This window comes from Eleutherodactylus coqui, chromosome 3 (assembly GCF_035609145.1).
Source record: "Eleutherodactylus coqui strain aEleCoq1 chromosome 3, aEleCoq1.hap1, whole genome shotgun sequence".
Taxonomy (NCBI): Eukaryota; Metazoa; Chordata; class Amphibia; order Anura; family Eleutherodactylidae; genus Eleutherodactylus; species Eleutherodactylus coqui.
In genome coordinates this window covers 68200369-68222063 of record NC_089839.1, presented here as the reverse complement: position 1 = coordinate 68222063, position 21695 = coordinate 68200369, and the positions used below count along the sequence as shown (strand labels likewise).

The 21695-nt window shown below is 46.8% G+C and overlaps 1 protein-coding gene across 2 annotated transcripts in view; it reads left to right on the top strand.

Annotated features, from left to right (window-relative positions):
• The window catches only part of CLHC1 (clathrin heavy chain linker domain containing 1), a 68187-nt gene extending 48272 nt beyond the window's left edge, over window positions 1-19915 (top strand). Inside the window, exons 9-12 of one of the 2 annotated variants that reach the window (XM_066595709.1) lie at window positions 3582-3756; window positions 6446-6594; window positions 16969-17148; window positions 19483-19915. In XM_066595709.1, coding sequence (XP_066451806.1) covers window positions 3582-3756; window positions 6446-6594; window positions 16969-17148; window positions 19483-19679 — 701 coding nt within the window. In that variant the 3' untranslated portion in view covers window positions 19680-19915. Of the gene's footprint in view, window positions 1-3581; window positions 3757-6445; window positions 6649-16968; window positions 17149-19482 lie in introns of both variants that reach the window. The other variant, XM_066595708.1, reaches the window with a different exon arrangement.
• The last annotated feature ends 1780 nt before the right edge of the window (window positions 19916-21695 follow it).

Below are 21695 nucleotides of genomic sequence, written 5' to 3'. Positions count from 1 at the left end.
TCATCTAGATCCTTATTTTGGATATAGCTTTAAAGAAAAGGCCCATTTACATGCAACAATTATCGCTCAAAATTTATTCAAACGACCACAGATGAGCGATAATCGTTGTGTGTAAATACGAACATCATGCACTTTTCATCTGAACAATGATTTTAAGGTGAGCTTAAAATCCATCGTTCAGCCGCAGAGAGATAAAGTATCTCTGAGCAGACCGCATGCTGTGTTCTCAGCGGGAGACAGGAGATTACATTGTATTCTGCCGGCAGCCCATGCGAGAACAATGCAGCTGTGTGCAGAGCCCATCCCACATGCTGGGCTCTCCAAACAGCTCCCGATCGCCCTTTTACACACAAATGAAGATGATAAAGTGTTAATGGATATTAGTGTCCATGAACACTTTATGCAAAATGATCACTGAAACTTTCAATCTTTCAATCGTTTGAAAGATTGTCCTTGCATGTAAACAGTCCTTAAGACCTCCCCATTAAAAATGAGCCATCATCTATTGCCGGGGAAGCAAGGCACAGTCACATAGTTGGGTGCCCTGTATACAAAAAAAACCCATACTCCTTAGGTCCTATTTATTGCATTGCCTATGTTTACTTGCATACCTAAGTCTATATCGTGACCGTTTTCATTTCTAAGCTACGTAGTGTCAGGGTTCTTAGATGGTCACTGACTTTTCAAACAACGTATGTGTTTATGTGGTAGCCAATGTGATAACTGGCAAAAGTGCAAATCCTTTATTTACCTAAAATTCTGTTTTTGTCCTGAAAATTCACTTTCAGGGTGGCTTTACACGGGACAACTGTTGGGCGCTAAAGTGCCCAATGACCATCCTAATGATCACTGCTCACTGAATGGGGGCGGAGCACTGCAGAGAGCCCTTCCGGATGCCAATTCAGAGTAAACAGGCAGTTGTTCATAGATGAATGAGTGCCTGTATACATGGGCCAATAATTACTTAGGCTAAAACCAAGCAACTCTGATAAGTGAGCAGTTCTCTCTCACTTGCCCTGTTGGTCCTATGTGTATAAAGCGCAACAGTTTTCTGTAATTGTTCTTTGGAGTGATTACTTGGGCCACTAATAGCCAATGTAAAACTAACCCAAATTGCTGGCCACTAAGGGTCTCCCCTCCTTCTAATTTGCAGTCCACTTTTGTTGTCAAGTGAAATCTGTTTTTAGTCATACAGATTGGAGTTGGAACAGAGGAAGTGAAGGAGGGGGGATGATTCATGCTACCCATAGAAGTCTATAGAGAGAAAGTCGGGGAGGGGGAGAATGACTGATGCAGATGTGCTGCCAAAGAGCTGAAAATTACAGATACAGCCTTCTGAGCGAAATAATAAAAAATCTGTATACGTGTCAGAATGGCTAGAAATCGTGTTGCTCTTCATGTGCACACATGGAGGGTTATTCTGAAAAATCATCTAAAATGTTGGTACACTTTAGGGCAGTATGTTCTCTCATGGATCAGTCACAAATATAAATGACATAAATACACACAAAAATAGCATCAAAATAACATTCTGCCTGAAGAAGGAGTCATTCCGACTCCGAAACACATTGCCCTGATTGCTGTCATAAATTTCTGCTCGAAACCTTCCAGGCACGTTTAATCTCACCAGCAGCGCTGTGTCCTCCCTTCTTCTTCCGCTTTTAGTAGTACACTATATAGGGGCTGTGCCTGGTATTTCAGTTCAGTACCATTAACTAGAATAGGACTCAGCTGCTCTCAAGCCACATGACCGATGGATGCGACGTCACACACCTGAGAAGAGGCCGCAGGGCTCACCTGAGAGGCACAGCCTCTTCAATCAGCGGATCCACGAGGATCCCCAGCAGCAGACCCCTACCAATCCACTATTGATTACCTAGTCTAAGGATTGGTCATAAATAGTTTAGTGCCTAAAAACCCCTTTAATAACCCCTTAGCTCCATATATTGGTTTGTCTGAGCTCCACCTCCAAGATTTGTTAGCTTTTCTACTTCCCCCTTTAACTCAACGATCCCGTTGTAAATCCTTCTCAAGCCCTCATCATCCTCCAACAGTTGATGACAGGAGATCCCCGCAGTCTCCACTGAGATCTCCAGAAGAGTGATGGTTTTTGTCCCTTTCGTTCCATTGCCTGGCCTTCTCACCTTTCTCCTTGTATGCTGCTCGGTCACTACAAGTATACTTACAATAAGTGACTATTTGGGACATCACTAGGTTATGGCTGCTCTGTAGCAGGCCAGGGTTTGGACTTTCCTTCTGTGTCCTAGAACAGCCCATCCTAATTTTGTCTCTTTTGTTTTCCCTCTATTGCACCTGAGGGCTTAAGGCCCATTTACACGCAACATTTGTCGTTTAAACAAACCAACGACGGTTTTCCTTTCAAATATTGAGCGCTTACACGTAAAGATAATCGTTTGAAATCCTCACCATTTCCCTAGTTAGCTATGTAAACACTGTATATGTTGTTTGCTCAGGTAGGCGTGTGTATATGCGAAGAATCTCTAGGTGGGAGGTTTTCAATTAGTGCGAAGAAAAATTCACTGTCTACTGCCGCATGAGTCATTGTGTTTAGCTGAGCAATCACCCCTTCCCTCAAGTTGTTTGAAAGACTGTATGACTGCTATTTAAACCTACTGGCAAGCGAACGAACCAACGACTATTTTTATGCAGGCTGAAACTCAGCGATAAACGACAAGTGAATGAATAATGCACAATTATCGCTCACTTCCACTTCCACTAGTTTTGAAAAATAGTCGGTGCATGTAAATGGGCCTTTATATACATCTGCCTTATTGTCTCTTAGCAAATATGATAATCTTATGAGTTGTCTCTGAGCTTTCCCATCTATTCAACAGGTTTAGTACTTCATGTAACCTTGATGAGGTTCTGTTTAGAGTGTTTTGTGATTTTGCATATCATCTGTGTATGGCAGTTATTGCCTATATGCACTTGCTTTGTAGCAGCCCCAGGGATGGGTTGGGTCCCAGTTCTTCTGCTTTCCCCACACAAGAGGTGACAACCCTTGATTTTGCCAGTGTAGCTAGTCATTTAGGACCTGTATTAGGGAGCTTTCACACTGAATGGATTGGACCATATGGCGCACCGCAAATTCTGCAGGCAACTAATGTATTTTGATGCGGAACTAAAAATGGCTTAAAAGCTGCCTGCAATTCTGCATAAAATTCGCAGTTAGACCGTCTCTTTCTAAATCTTCCTTTTCTCTTCTCTACATTTCGAAGCGCAATTTTATCAGTTCTACAAGTTCGCTACGGATTCCGCAGTGGGTCCATATATCTTCTCAGGGAACGTTCCCTGTTGTTTTACTTCTTCCGCACGCTGGTCACGTCTTTAGTACCCAATCTCGGACTGGATTTGCATCATTGGACTATACCCCAGACTACGCTTTCTGATGTGTTATGTTTCTAATACAGGTTACTTTTTCCTTGTCTTGTCTGGTTTTGACCTGTATTCCTGATTTTACGCTTACCTTGCATATTTTTAAATAATTGAAAATAAAGAATTTATTTAAAAAGCGATATTTTGGGTTTCTTGTGATTTCTTGTCCATATTGTCTTTTTCAGCTGTTGTAGTTGGTAAGGACAGTTGTTCTCCTTTAATGATGTTTTTCGAAGCTCTTATGGAATCCAGCAGCTTAGCCAAGCATCCTGTCAATGCAGCTCTTACGCTGGAAGCTATTACTTGTGCGCTCAACTATGATAAGATGGAGCTTGTTGTCCACTGGGTAACTCAACAACGGTAAGACATATTTCTGTCGTCTCATAAATCCACAATAACTGGATCACACTGCAGCAAAATGACATGATAACTATATTCATAAACGACTGCCATAACTTTTTTATCTACCATCAATAGGGTTTTGCCAGGTCTGTTATTTTGCGGGACGACCTGTGCTTTCTATTGGTACCATTTTGTAATCCTACAACTTTTTGTTTTTTATTACATTTTTTCTGGGTGACGCAGTGATTGGAAAAGAGCAATTCTGTAATTGTGTATTCCTTTTTTTTCCTGACTATGTTCACAGTGCAGGATAAATAATGTGTTATTTTCATAAATCAGACTCTTATGGACAAAGCAATACAAAATATGTTTTAGGTTTTTTTTGCTTTGATTCTTAATTAGAAATATCAGAAAAGGTGGGATTTTTAAACTTTTTTTCCTCTTTTTTTTCCAATAATAAAATACTTTTTATCACTTATTTTTACTGTCCACAGGGGATTTGAACTCGCGATCGTTTGATCACTTATGCCGTAGAATGCAGTACTTCAGTATTGTAGTATGTGGTATTTCTGCCAACATTCTATTAGGACAGGCCACAGGCCCGTCTTAAAGGCAGAAATACATGGCAGCCATGAGAGCCTTCAGAAGGCCCTGTGCGGCACCTCGCGATCCCATCGCACGGGGGGTAGCATTCTGAACTGCTGATCAGGGGATTTAAATTCCACTATCAGAATTGACAGCATTTAAAGGGTTAACAGCCGTAATCAGCTTGAGGGTAGGCCATGGTTGTTGTGGGCAAGTGTGAAACCCGCTCTATATGGAGTGGGCTCGGCTTCCAAGCCCCTTGCATACAAGCTCTGTCACCGGAGAATGTACATGTATGCCCTTTAGTGTCAAGGGGTTAATCTTGTGGTTTAGTATCTAGCTGGAGAACATTTCACCTGAAGCCAGTTAAAACAAGTGAAAATTGGTGTGTGAATGGATGTCTGGATGCATGATATAGCACCAACTGACATTATTGAGCATACATTACATCCATTGGCTTGTGGGCACCCTGCAGCTCCGCAGAGCTCCATGATGTTTATTAGCAAATCTTTAATTATACCACACAAGGCATTGCCTAAAATAATGGCCCCTGAAAAAAAGTAGAATGGTACAACCATCCCTGGCTAAAGGCCCATTTACACACAAAGACAATCTTTCAAACGATTGAAAGATTGACAGTTTAAAGGCCTATTTAGACACAACGATTATCGCTCAAAATTCGCTCAAAAGCCATCTTTTGAGCGATAATCGCTGCGCCCATCGTGCACTTTTCATTCATTGCTGACTTCAAGCCAGCTTAAAGTCAGTGATGTGTCTTATCAGGACCGCACGCTGAGTTCTCAGCAGGATAGCGCTGATAGTATTCTTTCAACTGCAGTCCCACTGGAGAACAAAGGGGCTGAATGCAGATAACAGACCTCCGGCTGTTATCTGCATTCAGTGAGCTTCATTTGCATGCTAATAACCTCTAAAGTACCTGAGTAGCTACTTAAGAGTTTATGCAAAATGATCGCTCAAAACTGTCACTCAAACTGACGTTTGAGAAAATTTTGAGTGATCATCGTTGCATCTAAGTGGGCCTTAAGCAATCGTTTTGCTTTAATGTCCCTTAGCAATTTATTATCTTCATTTGTGTGTAAATGAGCCTCCCGCAGCAAATCCCAGCATGTGGTCAGCTGCATTGTCTTACGTTGCGTATAAATTGGGCTTAAAGGGGTTGTCCCGCGCCGAAACGGTTTTTTTTTGGTTTTTTTTAACCCCCCCCCCCCCCCCCCCGTTCGGCGCGAGACAACCCCGATGCAGGGGTTAAAAAAACACACCGGGTAGTACTTACCCGAATCCCGGCGGTCCGGCGTCTTTATACTCACTTGCTGAAGATGGCCGCCGGGATCCTGTCTCTCTGTGGACCGCAGGGCTTCTGTGTGGTCCATTGCCGATTCCAGCCTCCTGATTGGCTGGAATCGGCACGTGACGGGGCGGAGCTACACGGAGTCGGCATTCTGCACGAGCAGCCCCATTGAAGACAGCAGAAGACCAGGACTGCGCAAGCGCGGCTAATTTGGCCATTAGAGGCCGAAAATTAGTCGGCACCATGGAAACGAGGACGCCAGCAACGGAGCAGGTAAGTATAAAACTTTTGATAACTTCTGTATGGCTCATAATTAATGCACAATGTACATTACAAAGTGCATTAATATGGCCATACAGAAGTGTATAGACCCACTTGCTGCCGCGGGACAACCCCTTTAAGGGTGTTCAGCAACTTCTGCTCTTCCACCACCCCAGGAGCCACCCTACGCCAACTATTCCTTCTCACCTTTCCAGAAGTTGCAGAGCTGCGAGCACTACCGCACATTATGCAGTACTAACATCTCAGCCTTCATGACATAGAAAGGATGGCTGCTTATGGGTTTAAAGAGTCCAATTTTACAAGCAGAATTTTTTGGATGTGGGAAAGATAATCCCTTTAGCAATGGCATGGTCTGCCTTTATAGCAGGTACACTAATATGTAAGGAGATCGTTGATGCACACATTATTTTAGGACAGCGGGTCATGATAAAAGTGTTAAAGTCAATTTTATTTTACACGGAACAGTAATGGTTTATTATTAATTAAATATGATTAACAGAACTCATTGTATTTGTCATCTCTCTGTTCCAGGATAACATTTTCTGAAGCTCTGGGGGATGTAATTTGGGATTACGGAGAGAGAGAGCCATACCACAAGGTCACATGCCTGGCACTGGCTCAGCTAATCTACCGAAAATGTTCTAGCCTCCGGAAGGCTGCTCTCTGTATGTGTTTACAAGGTCAGATCCAAGGGGCTCTTGATTACACCTATCAAAGCAAGCGCTTTTTATTAGGTAATACATTGTTTTTCATATTTCATTTTTTATTAGAATTTTTTAATTACAGGGGATAAAAAGAAACAGAATAGCACATCACCCGCTTCTGTACACGAGGTAATATAATGTTGTATGAATCAATAACCAATGTACTCTAGTTGGTACGGAAATATAAAACACTTTCATGAACTTGACATTTTTTATATTTCCTTCAAGGCAATCACCTGAACCTCATGATCCTTTGGCTTCCTTGACCACTGTGCTTGCAGTAAGCTTAAGGGCTGCTGCACAATGTAGGGATGTCCAGGGCACAGCAAGCGGCTCCCACAACTTAGATCGCCACCTATCCGATATAAAGTCCCAAAATACATCTTAATTGCTCAAAGCCAAACTGCAGCTTTATCTTCATTAAACTCCAATAAGTCTCAAATCATTATATCTTGCCATGACCTTTTCTCCCTTCCTGATACTTGACTTGCTGCAGGTTTCTAGTGACCGAAGAAGCAAAGCAGCCCCAGAGCATCTCCAAGCCACCGCCGTGCTTCACTGTAGGCAGGGCATTCTGTTCAGCATATGCTTCATTCTTCCTCCTCCAGACATACCGCTGATCCATAGGCCTGAAAAGCTCTACTTTTGTTTCATTGCCCCGCAGAACAGAATCCCCAAACTTCTGTGGCTTATTAATATGAGTTTCAGCATATTAGAGCCAAATTGTCTTGTGCGTTTGAGTCAGTAAAGGTGTATGTCTTGCAGTTTGGGCTTGAAGACCTTCAGTGTTTAGTATGCACCTTATTGTCCAAATCGAAACCTACCGCGATCAAATCTTCATGCAGGTCTTCTGCAGTCACTCAAGGGTTTTTGATCACCTACCGCCTCCAGGTTGAAGCTGGTGGTAGTTTCTCCATTTCTGCCACATCCACTTAGCATAGACAGTGTTCCTTTAAATTTTCAGTTGCAAACTCTGCTTACAGTTGTATCTTCAGGAACATTCAGTGCCTTTACTATATTTTTATATTCTTTTCCTTGTTTGTGCAAAAGAATAATCCTTTTTCTTAGCTTTTTTTGGACCACTTTCTCGACTTTGCTTGCATATTAGAAATATAGCTAACATCACAGTGATCAATTCTGTATTCAGTACAAGTACTGTACAGTACAGAATTCAGTACAAGTACATTTGACGTGTTTTATCTCAAGAACACCTAATGCTACTAATGAAGCCCTTGATTAATTACATCAGGTGTGCTTGAGACATACCGTGTTTTCCCGAAAATAGGAACTACCCTGAAAATTAGCCCTACCCTGATTTTCAAGGAGGCTGGCGCTAAAAAATGTAAGCCTTACCCTGAAAATAAGCACTAGTTACATAACATTAAAAAGAGCAATACGTACCTAGCAGGCACCATCCGAGTCCCTCCCGCTGGTCTCTGGAACTCCGGCGCTCTTGCTTCAGTCCTCACCAGCTGACAGAACATCACTTCCTGGTAGTGAAGTTCGTAAAGCCCTCCTCCAGTAAGCGATGGCTATGATTGGTTCTCGAGTGCTGCATTGATTGGCTGAGCTGCGATGCTCGAGAGCCAATCGGAGCCATTGCTTACTGAGGGTGGGGTTTACAAACTCTGTTACCAGGAAGCCATGTTCTGTTGACTGCTGAGGACTGAAGCAAGAGCACTGGAGCTCCAGAGACCAGTGGGAGGGACCCAGACAGTGCCTGCTAGTTAAGTATAAGACATCCCTCGAATAAAACTCTGTCCCTCTTTTAGGGCAAAAATTAATATAAGACAGGGTTTTATTTTCGGGGACACATGGTAGTAACATATTATGTAAGGCCGAAAAAAGAAACATGTCCATCCAGTTCAGGCTATTACCACCAATGTTAATTCGTGGATGGAAAAAAAATGCAGTAGATTTTTTCCCAATTTTTCCCTAAAAAATTCCTTCCTGACTTTAATTTGGCAATCAAAATAATCCCTGGATCACCGACCTTTCTGATGTTATTAATGATTGTACCATATTGTATCGCTCAAGAAAGGCATCAAGGCTAGAGATGAGCGAGCACCAAAATGCTTGGGTGCTCGTTACTCGGGACGAACTTTTCGCGATGCTCGAGGGTTCGTTCCGAGTAACGAACCCCATTGAAGTCAATGGCGACCCGAGCATTTTTGTATATCGCCGATGCTCGCTAAGGTTTTCCTTTGTGAAAATCTGGGCAATTCAAGAAAGTGATGGGAACGACACAGAAACGGATAGGGCAGGTGAGGGGCTACATATTGGGCTGCATCTCAAGTTCCCAGGTCCCACTATTAAGCCACAATAGCGGCAAGAGTGCCCCCCCCTCCCAACAACTTTGACTTCTGAAAAGCCCTCATTAGCAATGCATACCTAAGCTAAGCACCACACTACCTCCAACAAAGCACAATCACTGCCTGCATGACACTCCTCTGCCACTTCTCCTGGCTTACATGCTGCCCCCCCCCCCACGACCCAGTGTCCACAGCGCACACCAAACTGTCCCTGCCCAGCCTTCAGCTGCCCTCATGCCACGCCACTCTCATGTCTATTTATAAGTGCGTCTGCCAGAGGAAAAGCAGGCACACACTGCAGAGGGTTGGCACGGCTAGGCAGTGACCCTCTTTAAAAGGGGCGGGGCGATAGTCCACAATGCTGTACAGAAGCAATGAGAAATCCAATCCTGTGCCACCTCCATCTGGAGCTGCACACGTGGGCATAGCAATGGGGAACCTATGTGCCACACACTATTCATTCTGTAAAGGTGTCTGCATGCCCCAGTCAGACCGCGGTTTTTTATAAATAGTCACAGGCAGGTACAACTCCGCAATGGGAATTCCGTGTGCACCCACAGCATGGGTGGCTCCCTGGAACCCACCGGCGGTACATAAAAATATCCCATTGCAGTGCCCAGCACAGCTGAGGTAACGTCCGATTAAATGCAGGTGGACTTCGGGCCACACTGCATGCCCCAACCTGACCGGGGTTTTTAATTCATAGACACAGGCAGGTACAACTCCCTATTGTGAAGTCCCTGTGGACCGACAGCATGGGTGGGTGCCAGGAAGCCACCGGCGGTATATAAATAAATCCCATTGCATTGCCCATCACAGCTGAGGTAATGTCGTGCTTAATGCAGGTGGGCTTCGGCCCACACTGCATGCCCCAGTCAGACTGGGGTTCTTTAGAAGTGGACACATGCAGTTACAACTCCCTGTGGACCGACAGCATGGGTGGGTGCCAGGAAGCCACCGGCGGTACATAAATATATCGCATTGCAGTGCCCAACACAGCTGAGGTAATGTCGTGCTTAATGCAGGTGGGCTTCGGCCCACACTGCATGCCCCAGTCAGACTGGGGTTCTTTAGAAGTGGACACATGCAGTTACAACTCCCTGTGGACCAACAGCATGGGTGGGTGCCAGGAAGCCACCGGCGGTACATAAATATATCCCATTGCAGTGCCCAACACAGCTGAGGTAATGTCGTGCTTAATGCAGGTGGGCTTCGGCCCACACTGCATGCCCCAGTCAGACTGGGATTCTTTAGAAGTGGACACATGCAGTTACAACTCCCTGTGGACCGACAGCATGGGTGGGTGCCAGGAAGCCACTGGCAGTACATAAATATATCCCATTGCAGTGCCCAACACAGCTGAGGTAATGTCGTGCTTAATGCAGGTGGGCTTCGGCCCACACTGCATGCCCCAGTCAGACTGGGGTTCTTTAGAAGTGGACACATGAAGTTACAACTCCCTGTGGACCCACGGCATGGGTGGCTCCCTGGAACCCACCGGCGGTACATAAATATATCCCATTGCATTGCCCATCACAGCTGAGGTAATGTCGTGCTTAATGCAGGTGGGCTTCGGCCCACACTGCATGCCCCAGTCAGACTGGGGTTCTTTAGAAGTGGACACATGCAGTTACAACTCCCTGTGGATCCACGGCATGGGTGGGTGCCAGGAAGCCACCGGCGGTACATAAATATATCCCATTGCAGTGCCCAACACAGCTGAGGTAATGTCGTGCTTAATGCAGGTGGGCTTCGGCCCACACTGCATGCCCCAGTCAGACTGGGGTTCTTTAGAAGTGGACACATGCAGTTACAACTCCCTGTAGACCCACGGCATGGGTGGCTCCCTGGAACCCACCGGCGGTACATAAATATATCCCATTGCATTGCCCATCACAGCTGAGGTAATGTCGTGCTTAATGCAGGTGGGCTTCGGCCCACACTGCATGCCCCAGTCAGACTGGGGTTCTTTAGAAGTGGACACATGCAGTTACAACTCCCTGTGGACCCACGGCATGGGTGGCTCCCTGGAACCCACCGGCGGTACATAAATATATCCCATTGCATTGCCCATCACAGCTGAGGTAATGTCGTGCTTAATGCAGGTGGGCTTCGGCCCACACTGCATGCCCCAGTCAGACTGGGGTTCTTTAGAAGTGGACACATGCAGTTACAACTCCCTGTGGACCCACGGCATGGGTGGCTCCCTGGAACCCACCGGCGGTACATAAATATATTCCATTGCAGTGCCAAACACAGCTGATGTAACGTCAGCTGTAATGCAGGTGGGCTAAAAATTAATTGGATTACACTGTAGGCGAGGGCCCCCAAAAATTGGTGTACCAACAGTACTAATATACGTCAGAAAAATTGCCCATGCCCAACCAAGAGGGCAGGTGAAACCCATTAATCGCTTTGGTTAATGTGGCTTAATTTGTAACTAGGCTTGGAGGCAGCCCAGTTAAAATAAAAATTGGTTGAGGTGAAAGTTTCAACGCTTTAATAAGCATTGAAACGTCTAAAAATTGTTTACAAAAATTATATGACTGAGCCTTGTGGGCCTAAGAAAAATTGCCCGTTCGGCGTGATTACGTGAGGTTTCAGGAGGAGGAGGAGGAATATTATACACAGATTGATGAAGCAAAAAGGTCCCCATTTTTGATGGTGATAGAGAACGATGCTTCCATCCGCGGGTGCAGCCTACGTATTGCTTAGGTATCGCTGCTGTCCGCTGGTGAAGAAGAGAAGTCTGGGGAAATCCAGGCTTTGTTCATCTTGATGAGTGTAAGCCTGTCGGCACTGTCGGTTGACAGGTGGGTACGCTTATCCGTGATGATTCCCCCAGCCACACTAAACACACTCTCTGACAAGACGCTAGCCGCAGGACAAGCAAGCACCTCCAGGGCATACAGCGCGAGTTCAGGCCACGTGTTCATCTTCGACACCCAGTAGTTGTAGGGGGCAGAGGCGTCACTGAGGACGGTCGTGCGATCGGCTACGTACTCCCTCACCATCCTTTTACAGTGCTCCCGCCAACTCAGCCTTGACTGGGGACCGGTGACACAGTCTTGCTGGGGAGCTGGCAAAGGCCTTGGAGAATGTTTCCCTGCCTGCGCTGTACATGCTGCCTGATCTCTGCGCCTCCCCTGCTACCTGGCCCTGGGAACTGCGCCTTCGGCCACTAGCGCTGTCGGATGGGAAGTTTACCATCAGTTTGTCCACCAGCGCCCTGTGGTATAGCATCATTCTCGAACCCCTTTCCTCTTCGGGAATGAGAGTGGAAAGGTTCTCCTTATACCGTGGGTCGAGCAGTGTGTACACCCAGTAATTCGTAGTGGCCAGAATGCGTGTAACGCGAGGGTCACGAGAAAGGCATCCTAACATGAAGTCAGCCATGTGTGCCAGGGTACCTGTACGCAACACATGGCTGTCCTCACTAGGAAGATCACTTTCAGGATCCTCCTCCTCCTCCTCCTCCTCTGGCCATACACGCTGAAAGGATGACAGGCAAGCAGCATGTGTACCCTCAGCAGTGGGCCAAGCTGTCTCTTCCCCCTCCTCCTCCTCCTCCTCCTCTGGCCATACACGCTGAAAGGATGACAGGCAAGCAGCATGTGTACCCTCAGCCGTGGGCCAAGCTGTCTCTTCCCCCTCCTCCTCATGCTCCTCCCCCTCCTCCTCAACGCGCTGAGATATAGACATGAGGGTGCTCTGACTATCCAGCGACATACTGTCTTCCCCCGCCTCCGTTTCCGAGTGCAAAGCGTCTGCCTTTATGCTTTGCAGGGAACTTAGCAGAGGAATGGTGACGCTAATGATTGCAGCATCCCCGCTCAGCATCTGGGTAGACTCCTCAAAGTTTCCAAGGACCTGGCAGATGGCTGCCAACCAGGCCCACTCTTCTGTAAATAATTGAGGAGGCTGACTCCCACTACGCCGCCCATGTTGGAGTTGGTATTCCACTATAGCTCTACGCTGCTCATAGAGCCTGGCCAACATGTGGAGCGTAGAGTTCCACTGTGTGGGCACGTCGCACAGCAATCGGTGCACTGGCAGATGAAACCGATGTTGCAGGGTGCGCAGGGTGGCAGCGTCCGTCTTGGAGTTGCGGAAATGTGCGCTGACCCGGCGCACCTTTCCGAGCAGGTATGACAAGTGTGGGTAGCTTTTCAGAAAGCGCTGAACCACCAAATTAAAGACATGGGCCAGGCATGGCACGTGCGTGAGGCTGCCGAGCTGCAGAGTCTCCGCCAGATTGCGGCCGTTGTCACACACGACCATGCCCGGTTGGAGGCTCAGCGGCGCAAGCCAGCGGTCGGTCTGCTCTGTCAGACCCTGCAGCAGTTTGTGGGCCGTGTGCCTCTTCTCTCCTAAGCTGAGTAGTTTCAGCACGGCCTGCTGACGCTTGCCCACTGCTGTGCTGCCGTGCCGCGCGACACCGACTGCTGACGACGTGCTGCTGCTGACACATCTTGATTGCAAGACAGAGGTTGCGTAGGAGGAGGAGGAGGGTGGTTTAGTGGAGGAAGCATACACCGCCGCAGATACCACCACCGAGCTGGGGCACGCAATTTGGGGGGTGGGTAGGACGTGAGCAGTCCCAGGCTCTGACTCTGTCCCAGCCTCCACTAAATTCACCCAATGTGCCGTCAGGGAGATATAGTGGCCCTGCCCGCCTGTGCTTGTCCACGTGTCTGTTGTTAAGTGGACCTTGGCAGTAACCGCATTGGTGAGGGCGCGTACAATGTTGCGGGAGACGTGGTCGTGCAGGGCTGGGACGGCACATCTGGAAAAGTAGTGGCAACTGGGAACCGAGTAGCGCGGGGCCGCCGCCGCCATCATGCTTTTGAAAGCCTCCGTTTCCACAAGCCTATACGGCAGCATCTCCAGGCTGATCAATTTGGCAATGTGCACGTTTAACGCTTGAGCGTGCGGGTGCGTGGCGGCGTACTTGCGCTCTCGCTCAAACAGTGGCGCTAGCGACGTCTGAACGCTGCGCTGAGAGACATTGCTGGATGGGGCTGAGGACAGCGGAGGTGAGGGTGTGGGTGCAGGCCGGGAGACGGTCGTGCCTGTGTCCTGAGAGGGGGGTTGGATCTCAGTGGCAGGTTGGGGCACAGGGGGAGAGGCAGTGGTGCAAACCGGAGGCGGTGAACGGCCTTCGTCCCACCTTGTGGGGTGCTTGGCCATCATATGCCTGCGCATGCTGGTGGTGGTGGCTCCCCAGCTAATCTTGGCGCGACAAAGGTTTCACACCACTGTTCGTCGGTCGTCAGGCGTCTCTGTGAAAAACTGCCACACCGTAGAGCACCTTGACCTCTGCAGGGTGGCATGGCGCGAGGGGGCGCTTTGGGAAACAGTTGGTGGATTATTCGGTCTGGCCCTGCCTCTACCCCTGGCCACCGCACTGGCTCGGCCTGTGCCCACACCCTGACTTGGGCCTCCGCGTCCTCGCCCGCGTCCACGTCCTCTAGGCCTACCCCTACCTCTCAGCATGGTGTATTACCAGTAGTGCAGAAACAGAACGCTGTAATTAAATGTGCCGCTTATTGGCCTGTGGTTGGAGGCTGACTTCGCTTACGGAACGCCAGGAAATAATTTGGAGGACTACTACACCCAGCAGAGACCCAGAACACTGAGGACAGTCACAGGGAGCCCAAATAGATTTTTTTCCCCAAATGTTTTTGCAAAGACCCACTGCCTATATTCAATCAATATGTCTCTTCTCTCTCTGCGTCACCACTTCTGGCCCTGGAGTATGTCAAAGAACTGCAGAGTGTTGCACTGTGGACTGCAATACAGCGGTGATTTAACAGCCCAGACAGAGCCAGGAAATAATTTTGCGCAAGACTGCTGTAACACTTAGCTGGCTGCGTATGAATTAGGAGGACTACTACACCCAGCACAGACCCAGAACACTGAGGACACTCACAGGCAGCCAAATAGATTTTTTTCCCCAAATGTTTTTGCAAAGACCCACTGCCTATATTCAATCAATATATCTCTTCTCTCTCTGCGTCACCACTTCTGGCCCTGGAGTATGTCAAAGAATTGCAGAGTGTTGCACTGTGGACTGCAATACAGCGGTGATTTAACAGCCCAGACAGAGCCAGGAAATAATTTTGCGCAAGCCTGCTGTAACACTTAGCTGGCTGCGTATGAATTAGGAGGACTACTACACCCAGCACAGACCCAGAACACTGAGGACACTCACAGGCAGCCCAAATCTATTTTTTTCCCCAAATGTTTTTGCAAAGGCCCACTGCCTATATTCAATCAATATATCTCTTCTCTCTCTGCGTCACCACTTCTGGCCCTGGAGTATGTCAAAGAACTGCAGAGTGTTGCACTGTGGACTGCAATAGAGCGGTGATTTAACAGCCCAGACAGAGCCAGGAAATAATTTTGCGCAAGCCTGCTGTAACACTTAGCTGGCTGCGTATGAATTTGGAGGACTACTACACCCAGCAGAGACCCAGAACACTGAGGACAGTCACAGGCAGCCCAAATAGATTTTTTTCCTCAAATGTTTTTGCAAAGACCCACTGCCTATATTCAATCAATATGTCTTCTGTCCCTGCCTAACCACCACTTCTGGCCCTGGAGTATTACTGCAGGGCGCAATGCTCTGCACAGCCAAAATACCAAAAAAAAAAAAAAGTGCAACACTGCAAAAAGCAGCCTCCACAGTACTGCACACGGTTAGATGTGGCCCTAAGAAGGACCGTTGGGGTTCTTGAAGCCTAAAATACTCCTAACACTCTCCCTATAGCAGCTCCACCGAGATACCACTTTCCCTCCTCTATGTCAGAACAAATCTGTGGTGAGCCGCGGGAGGGGCTGATTTTTATACTCGGGTGACACCTGATCTCGCCAGCCACTCACTGCAGGGGGGTGGTATAGGGCTTGAACGTCGCAGGGGGAAATTGTAATGCCTTCCCTGTCTTTCTATTGGCCAGAAAAGCGCGCTAACGTCTCAGAGATGAAAGTGAAAGTAACCCGAACATCGCGTGGTACTCGTCACGAGTAACGAGCATCTCGAACACGCTAATACTCGAACGAGTATCAAGCTCGGACGAGTACGTTCGCTCATCTCTAATCAAGGCCCCTCTTAAACGCTTTCATCCAATTGGCCATCACCAGGTCCTCAGGCAGACAGTTGCATAGTCTCACTGCTCTTACAGTAAAGAACCCCCTTCTATGTCAGTGTAGAAACTTTCTTTCCTCTAGATGTAGAGGGTGCCCCCTTGTTACAGTCCTGGGTGTAAATTGATGATGGGAAAGATCTGTATTATCCCCTGATATATAGACAACACCTGATTTGCAAATGTGTGCTCTTATGACATATTCTGTATAGGGAGTTGAGTAATTCTGAGACTGCAGTAATCATTAAAAGTGGCATTTTGTGCTGAATTCGGAGAACCCACTTGTTATATTATGGCTCATGTCCATGGATGGATTTGATTTGCGGAACGCGCACAGGGCACCCGCGCAGAAGATCCGCAATTCAAGCTGTCCATAGGGAAACATGGGCATCCGCAGCTGAATTAAAACATGCGGATTTGATTTGCAGGCCTTTGAAGTCAATGGAAGCCATCCGATCCACGGCCCGTCCGCAATTGACATTGTGAACGGGTCACGTATTCCGCGGGAAAGCAGGAGTTAGGAAAAAAACACAACTCCACTGTGCATGTGCGCCAACCAGTGCTTCCGTACACACGCGCAGTACAGAAAAAAGAAGACCTGGACAGTTAAGCCGGGTCCTCGGCCGCGGGCAGGGACAAATTCCGAATGGAGACGCCTGCAGCGGAATCCAAGCCGCCCGTGAACATGAGCCCTTAGTTGTGCTGAGATATTTAAATTGTTCTTGTTTGATTATTTCTTTTTTTTGCAAACAGCTGAAAGTTTGTTAATAAACCTAAATTGCAGTGAGGGTTGAATAATTTTGATTGCAACTGTATATACTTGACTCCCCTCCGTTTTATAGATCTTCTTTATTATAGTCTAGACTTTTACAAACTTGACCTTTTTCATTCAGATGACTACTTGTTCTTACTTAAGAAATGCCCCACCGCAGAACTCATCAATGGATTGACCCAAGAGTGGAATGGAAAACCGGCCGCACTGTCTGTTGGGCAGGCTGTGCTCTCTCTGCTCTGCACTGATCACAAGGAGTACGGTTTTCAGCTCCTAGAGAGCATATATCAATGTGGAGAAGGTAAGTTGCATTACACACAACAGCTTTTTAAACTACAAGGCATATCTTCTTAATATGCAAGTTACAGGCATGTCACCTAAGCAGTGGGGTCTAACCACTAAAACCGTTATGAATGTGGGTTTGGGAGTAGATCTGACTTTGCACTTTTTCAGTATCTGCTCTAATCAGCAGCTTAAAGGGCCATTGACATGGATAAGATAAGTCATGCACAAAGTGGTTTAGATTTCGGTAGATGCAGACTGGTTCTTAAGTGCTTCCTTACCAGAAGGTTAGGTAGTTTAAAATCTCAAGACGCAAAATGCCAATGAAGCGGTGACCTGGTGATAACCTGGATGGTAAACCCACTTGGAGTAAGGTGCACTCACTTGCAAATGCACTTTCTCCTTTGCACTTTTCGGGCTTATTCAGACGTCCATATATCAGCCGGGTTTTCATGCCTAGCCAATATACCTTGTCTCTCTCTGCAAGGGGAGGAGGTGGAATGGGACGGGAGCAGTGCGCTGAGCTCCTGCCCCCCCTCCACTCCTTGCCACTTTTTGCAATGGGAGGGGGCGGGGCAAGGTCAAACTTAGCTCTGCCCCCCTGCTCCACCCCTCCGATTGCAAACAGTGGCAGGAGGCAGGAGCTCAGTGCACTACTCCCAGCCAGGCCCTCCTCCTCCGCCTGCAGAGAGGGACGTGCGTATATCGGCCAGGCGTAAAAACTCGGCAGATATGCGCACGTCAGAATAAGTCCTTATGAACAGTCCTCTCTATTTTAGCCTTGGACTTCTGGCTAAGCTCCAATATGAGGATTTTTTTTATAATTGCAGTTAGAGGGCTGGGTCATTTCATCACGGTACTTTTATTCATTCTTTTTGTTCATAGCCTTGTTCCAGCCTTTATGGATGTCCCTCCTAATGTGGTGTGTGCTTATATGGTTCCTCACATATAGAGCACTGTTGTCACGTTGTGCTCCTGGGACCTGTATTACTAGGGGCTTCTAGGCACACATTGCTGCAGGTGTGGTTGATATGGCTGACTGAGGGCATGGAGTTCTCCAGCCAGACAATCACCACTGATCTGTGCACATAAATACCAGCCCTTCATGCTGGAGGGTGCAGGTCATTATATACCTCAACATCTTGTAACAAAACCCGGGTGTTAGCATGCTTGCTGTGCAGATCTTTGTTCTGTCTGTCTGCTTTGTGGTCTACCTGTATGTCGTTTTGTTTGTTTTTTGTCTGTTGTCCTGTGTCTGAACTATGTCCTATGTCTGATCCACCACTCCTTTAATAGTTGAACGCCTGATCCATGTTTGTTTGTTCTACCCGACCTTTGGTGGGTGGATGCCCGAGCCTTGTCCTGTTGAGTCCCCTTCATCCATTGGTAGGTGAACGCTAGGGCCTTGTCTTGTTTGTCAATCTGTCTTTAGGTGTGCAGACGCTTTGTGTGAACGATGCCCTATGCTTGAGTTCCCCTGTGTCTGTAGATTTGCATTATGTCTTTGTCTGGTGTTCCTGCCTGTTACCATCTAGGGCTAGTCAGGTTTCCCTAAGTTCCAGTGTGGGGCCATCCTTATTGAGACGATCTCCCCACTTGCAAGCAGGGTTCCCTTGTTGTAGTTTAGTTGCCTTGTTAGAGTAGGAACTCACAAGGCAACGAGGACCCTTGATGTGGGTTTGTGGGCTTACATATTTTGGCCAAAATACAAACCAATCCCTCATACTTATTCATATTACCATCTGCTTGTGTATTAGTACATTTAGTTAATATTTTTCACATCTGTTGTCATTGTTTGTATTGCTGTCATCTTTGGTTTATGTTTGTTGAGGTTTTTGAGTGCTTCTCCCTTCCCGTTTCTCGTTCAGCCTTCTAGAGAAAGCGTTTGCATAGGTCGCTATTCACGCGGCCTACACGAACGTAACAACTGTTGTGCATTTGGATCCATGACATTAGTAAATTACACACATACAGTAATAGTGATTGCTACATGAAAATGAGTATTGTCACCGTCCGTAGCCTGTATTTGGTAAATGCTGAATTGCCGTGAGGACCAGATAATGAACGGAAGCAATGGAGCTAAATAAAAGGAAGGATTTAACAATTACTTTCGCAATTACCTTCCTTAACCCGCAGCCTGAGGTTTCTGAGAATGATGACGGCAAATATATAAAGCTTACATGATCTCATCAGCTCCCTTATAAACATTCCCAGAACTCTATGGAAAGTGTCCAGAACAGTTTCTGGAAATGCTTATAGCAGTCACTGGGTTGGAGTAGAAATATAATGCATATTACTATTTAGTATCCATTTTTTACAAACAAATTAGATAATGTATCTTTTCTATACCAAGCTGCTTTAGAGCAAGTCATCCTGAATGATGTGGTCTGCACCCCAGAAGGATGGGTAGAAATAGCAGAGGAATGTTCCAACGATGACTACAGAGAACTCTCCGAGAAGATCAAGTCTATCGTCATATCACAAGATGGAGTGGTGGAGATTTTGTCTAAGGATGAGGATGCAAAAATGATGGAGCATGTGTATATGTAATGCCTGCTGTGAGACAGCAGAGGGAGCACTGACATACAGATTGAAAAAAGTGGGAGTCGATACCTTTTGTTCATTGTTTGTTTCCTCTCAGAATATATGAGGGTATTCCTGGGGGTCAAAGTAGCTGTAAACATCTTGTTTTACATTTTGTATGAATTTTTATTATAAATGTTTTTGTTTTACACCCTGAGAATAAAATAGAATATGGAACCTTGTAAGGGGTTCTTTATAATGTCCTTGTTGTGTAGGGTCTGTCTATGTTGAGTCTGTCAGCCTTTCTCAGAACTAGCTGATGCAGAGGAAGGCAAAACACCTCATCCACCATTAGGGAACATAGGATTTAATAAAGCGGCCCTCCGCGCCAGGAGAAACAAAGTGGCTGCATCGTCTCTCTGACTACCTGTTGGTTGCACACTGTGCGTTAGTATGCATTGGTAGACTAGAGTCTCAGGCACATGAACTTTTTGTTTTTTTGGGGGTCTGATTTTGCTTTTGAGTTTTGTGCACTTTTGCGATTTTTCTATGCGATTTCCATCTTTTTGCATGCATTTTTGGTCGCTTTCATAAAGCCATGAGAATCACGCAAGATGAACCCCATTCTTTTGAATAGAGTCATATTCATAAGCCTTTTTTTTTTTCTTTTAATTGCGGCATGTCTTATCTTTGGGCGTTTTCAATGGGGCTGGAAAACACATTGGATGCACGTACACATGCGTGCACCAAAGTAAGACATGCTGTAATTTCAGTTTTCACGTGAACTAATCGCTCTACTGAAAAAAAGCCCATGTGAATATACCCATTAGAATGAATGGGTTATTTTTCTGTCCGATTTTGGACCAATTTTTTTTAGTCTGGAACTTGCACGGAAAAATCACCCGTGTGAATATACACTGAGACACTACATGCTGCTCTGGCTGGCCAGCACTGATCATGGGGGCAGCACTGGTCAATCAAAGCAGGTGTAGTGTCTTAGACTAGTGATGCGTACTAATTAGAGATAAGTGAGTATACTTGCTAAAGGCAATTGCTCGAGCGAACATTGCCTTTAACGAGTACCTGCCCGCTCGGGACCAAAGGTTCGGGTGCCAGCGTGGGGGAGCGGTGAGTAGCGGCAGTCAGCGGGGGGAGAGAGGGAGAGAGAGATCGCCCCTCCGTTCCGCCCCGCTCTCCCCCCGCAGCTCCCTGCCTGCTGCCGGCACCCGAACCTTTGGTCTTGAGCGGGCAGGTACTCGCTAAAGGCAATGCTCGCTCGAGCAATTGCCTTTAGCGAGTATACTCGCTCATCTCTAGTACTAATGTACAGTTTTTACATCAGGTAGTCAGAGAAGCTTCACATCAATTTTCAATATCTGCAAGCATAAAATTGAGAAGAAGGAACTAATTAGAAGTCTCTTTTTAGATTTTACCAGCATTTTGTGTTAAAAGGGATGTACCAGACTAACAAGTTATCCCCTATCCACGCGATAGGGAACAACTTACTAATTGTGGGGGTCTCTCCGCTGAGACCACACCAATCCCGAGAACGGGACTCCCATGTCCCCCATCCTTGTCACTGTGGGCTTAATGTACCTCTCACAGTGAGGAGGAGAATGAATGAAAAGATGGTTGCACAAGCGCACAATCTATTCATCTTCAATGTGGAGATCGGCAAGCGTTCAGGTATTTCCATCAGCTCTATTAAAATGAATGAAGCGCCAACTGCGCGTGCTTGTCAAGTGGTCTGTTAACTGTGACGTCACTGGGGTGGGAGAAGCATCCCTGCAGTGATGAGAGAGGGGGACATGGAACTCACCGTTCTCAGGATACGGAGGGATCTCATTGATGAGACCCCCACGGATCAGCAAATCATCCCCTATCCTATGGATAGCGGATAACTTGTTATTTTGGTACGACCCCTTTAATTTATTTTGTTTACTTTGGGTTTTGTCAATTTAGTAGGCCAGAGGTGGTTACAATTTTTGCTGACCAGACTATGAGTTACAATGTTGACATGTTTGACTATAGAGATCTGTTCTA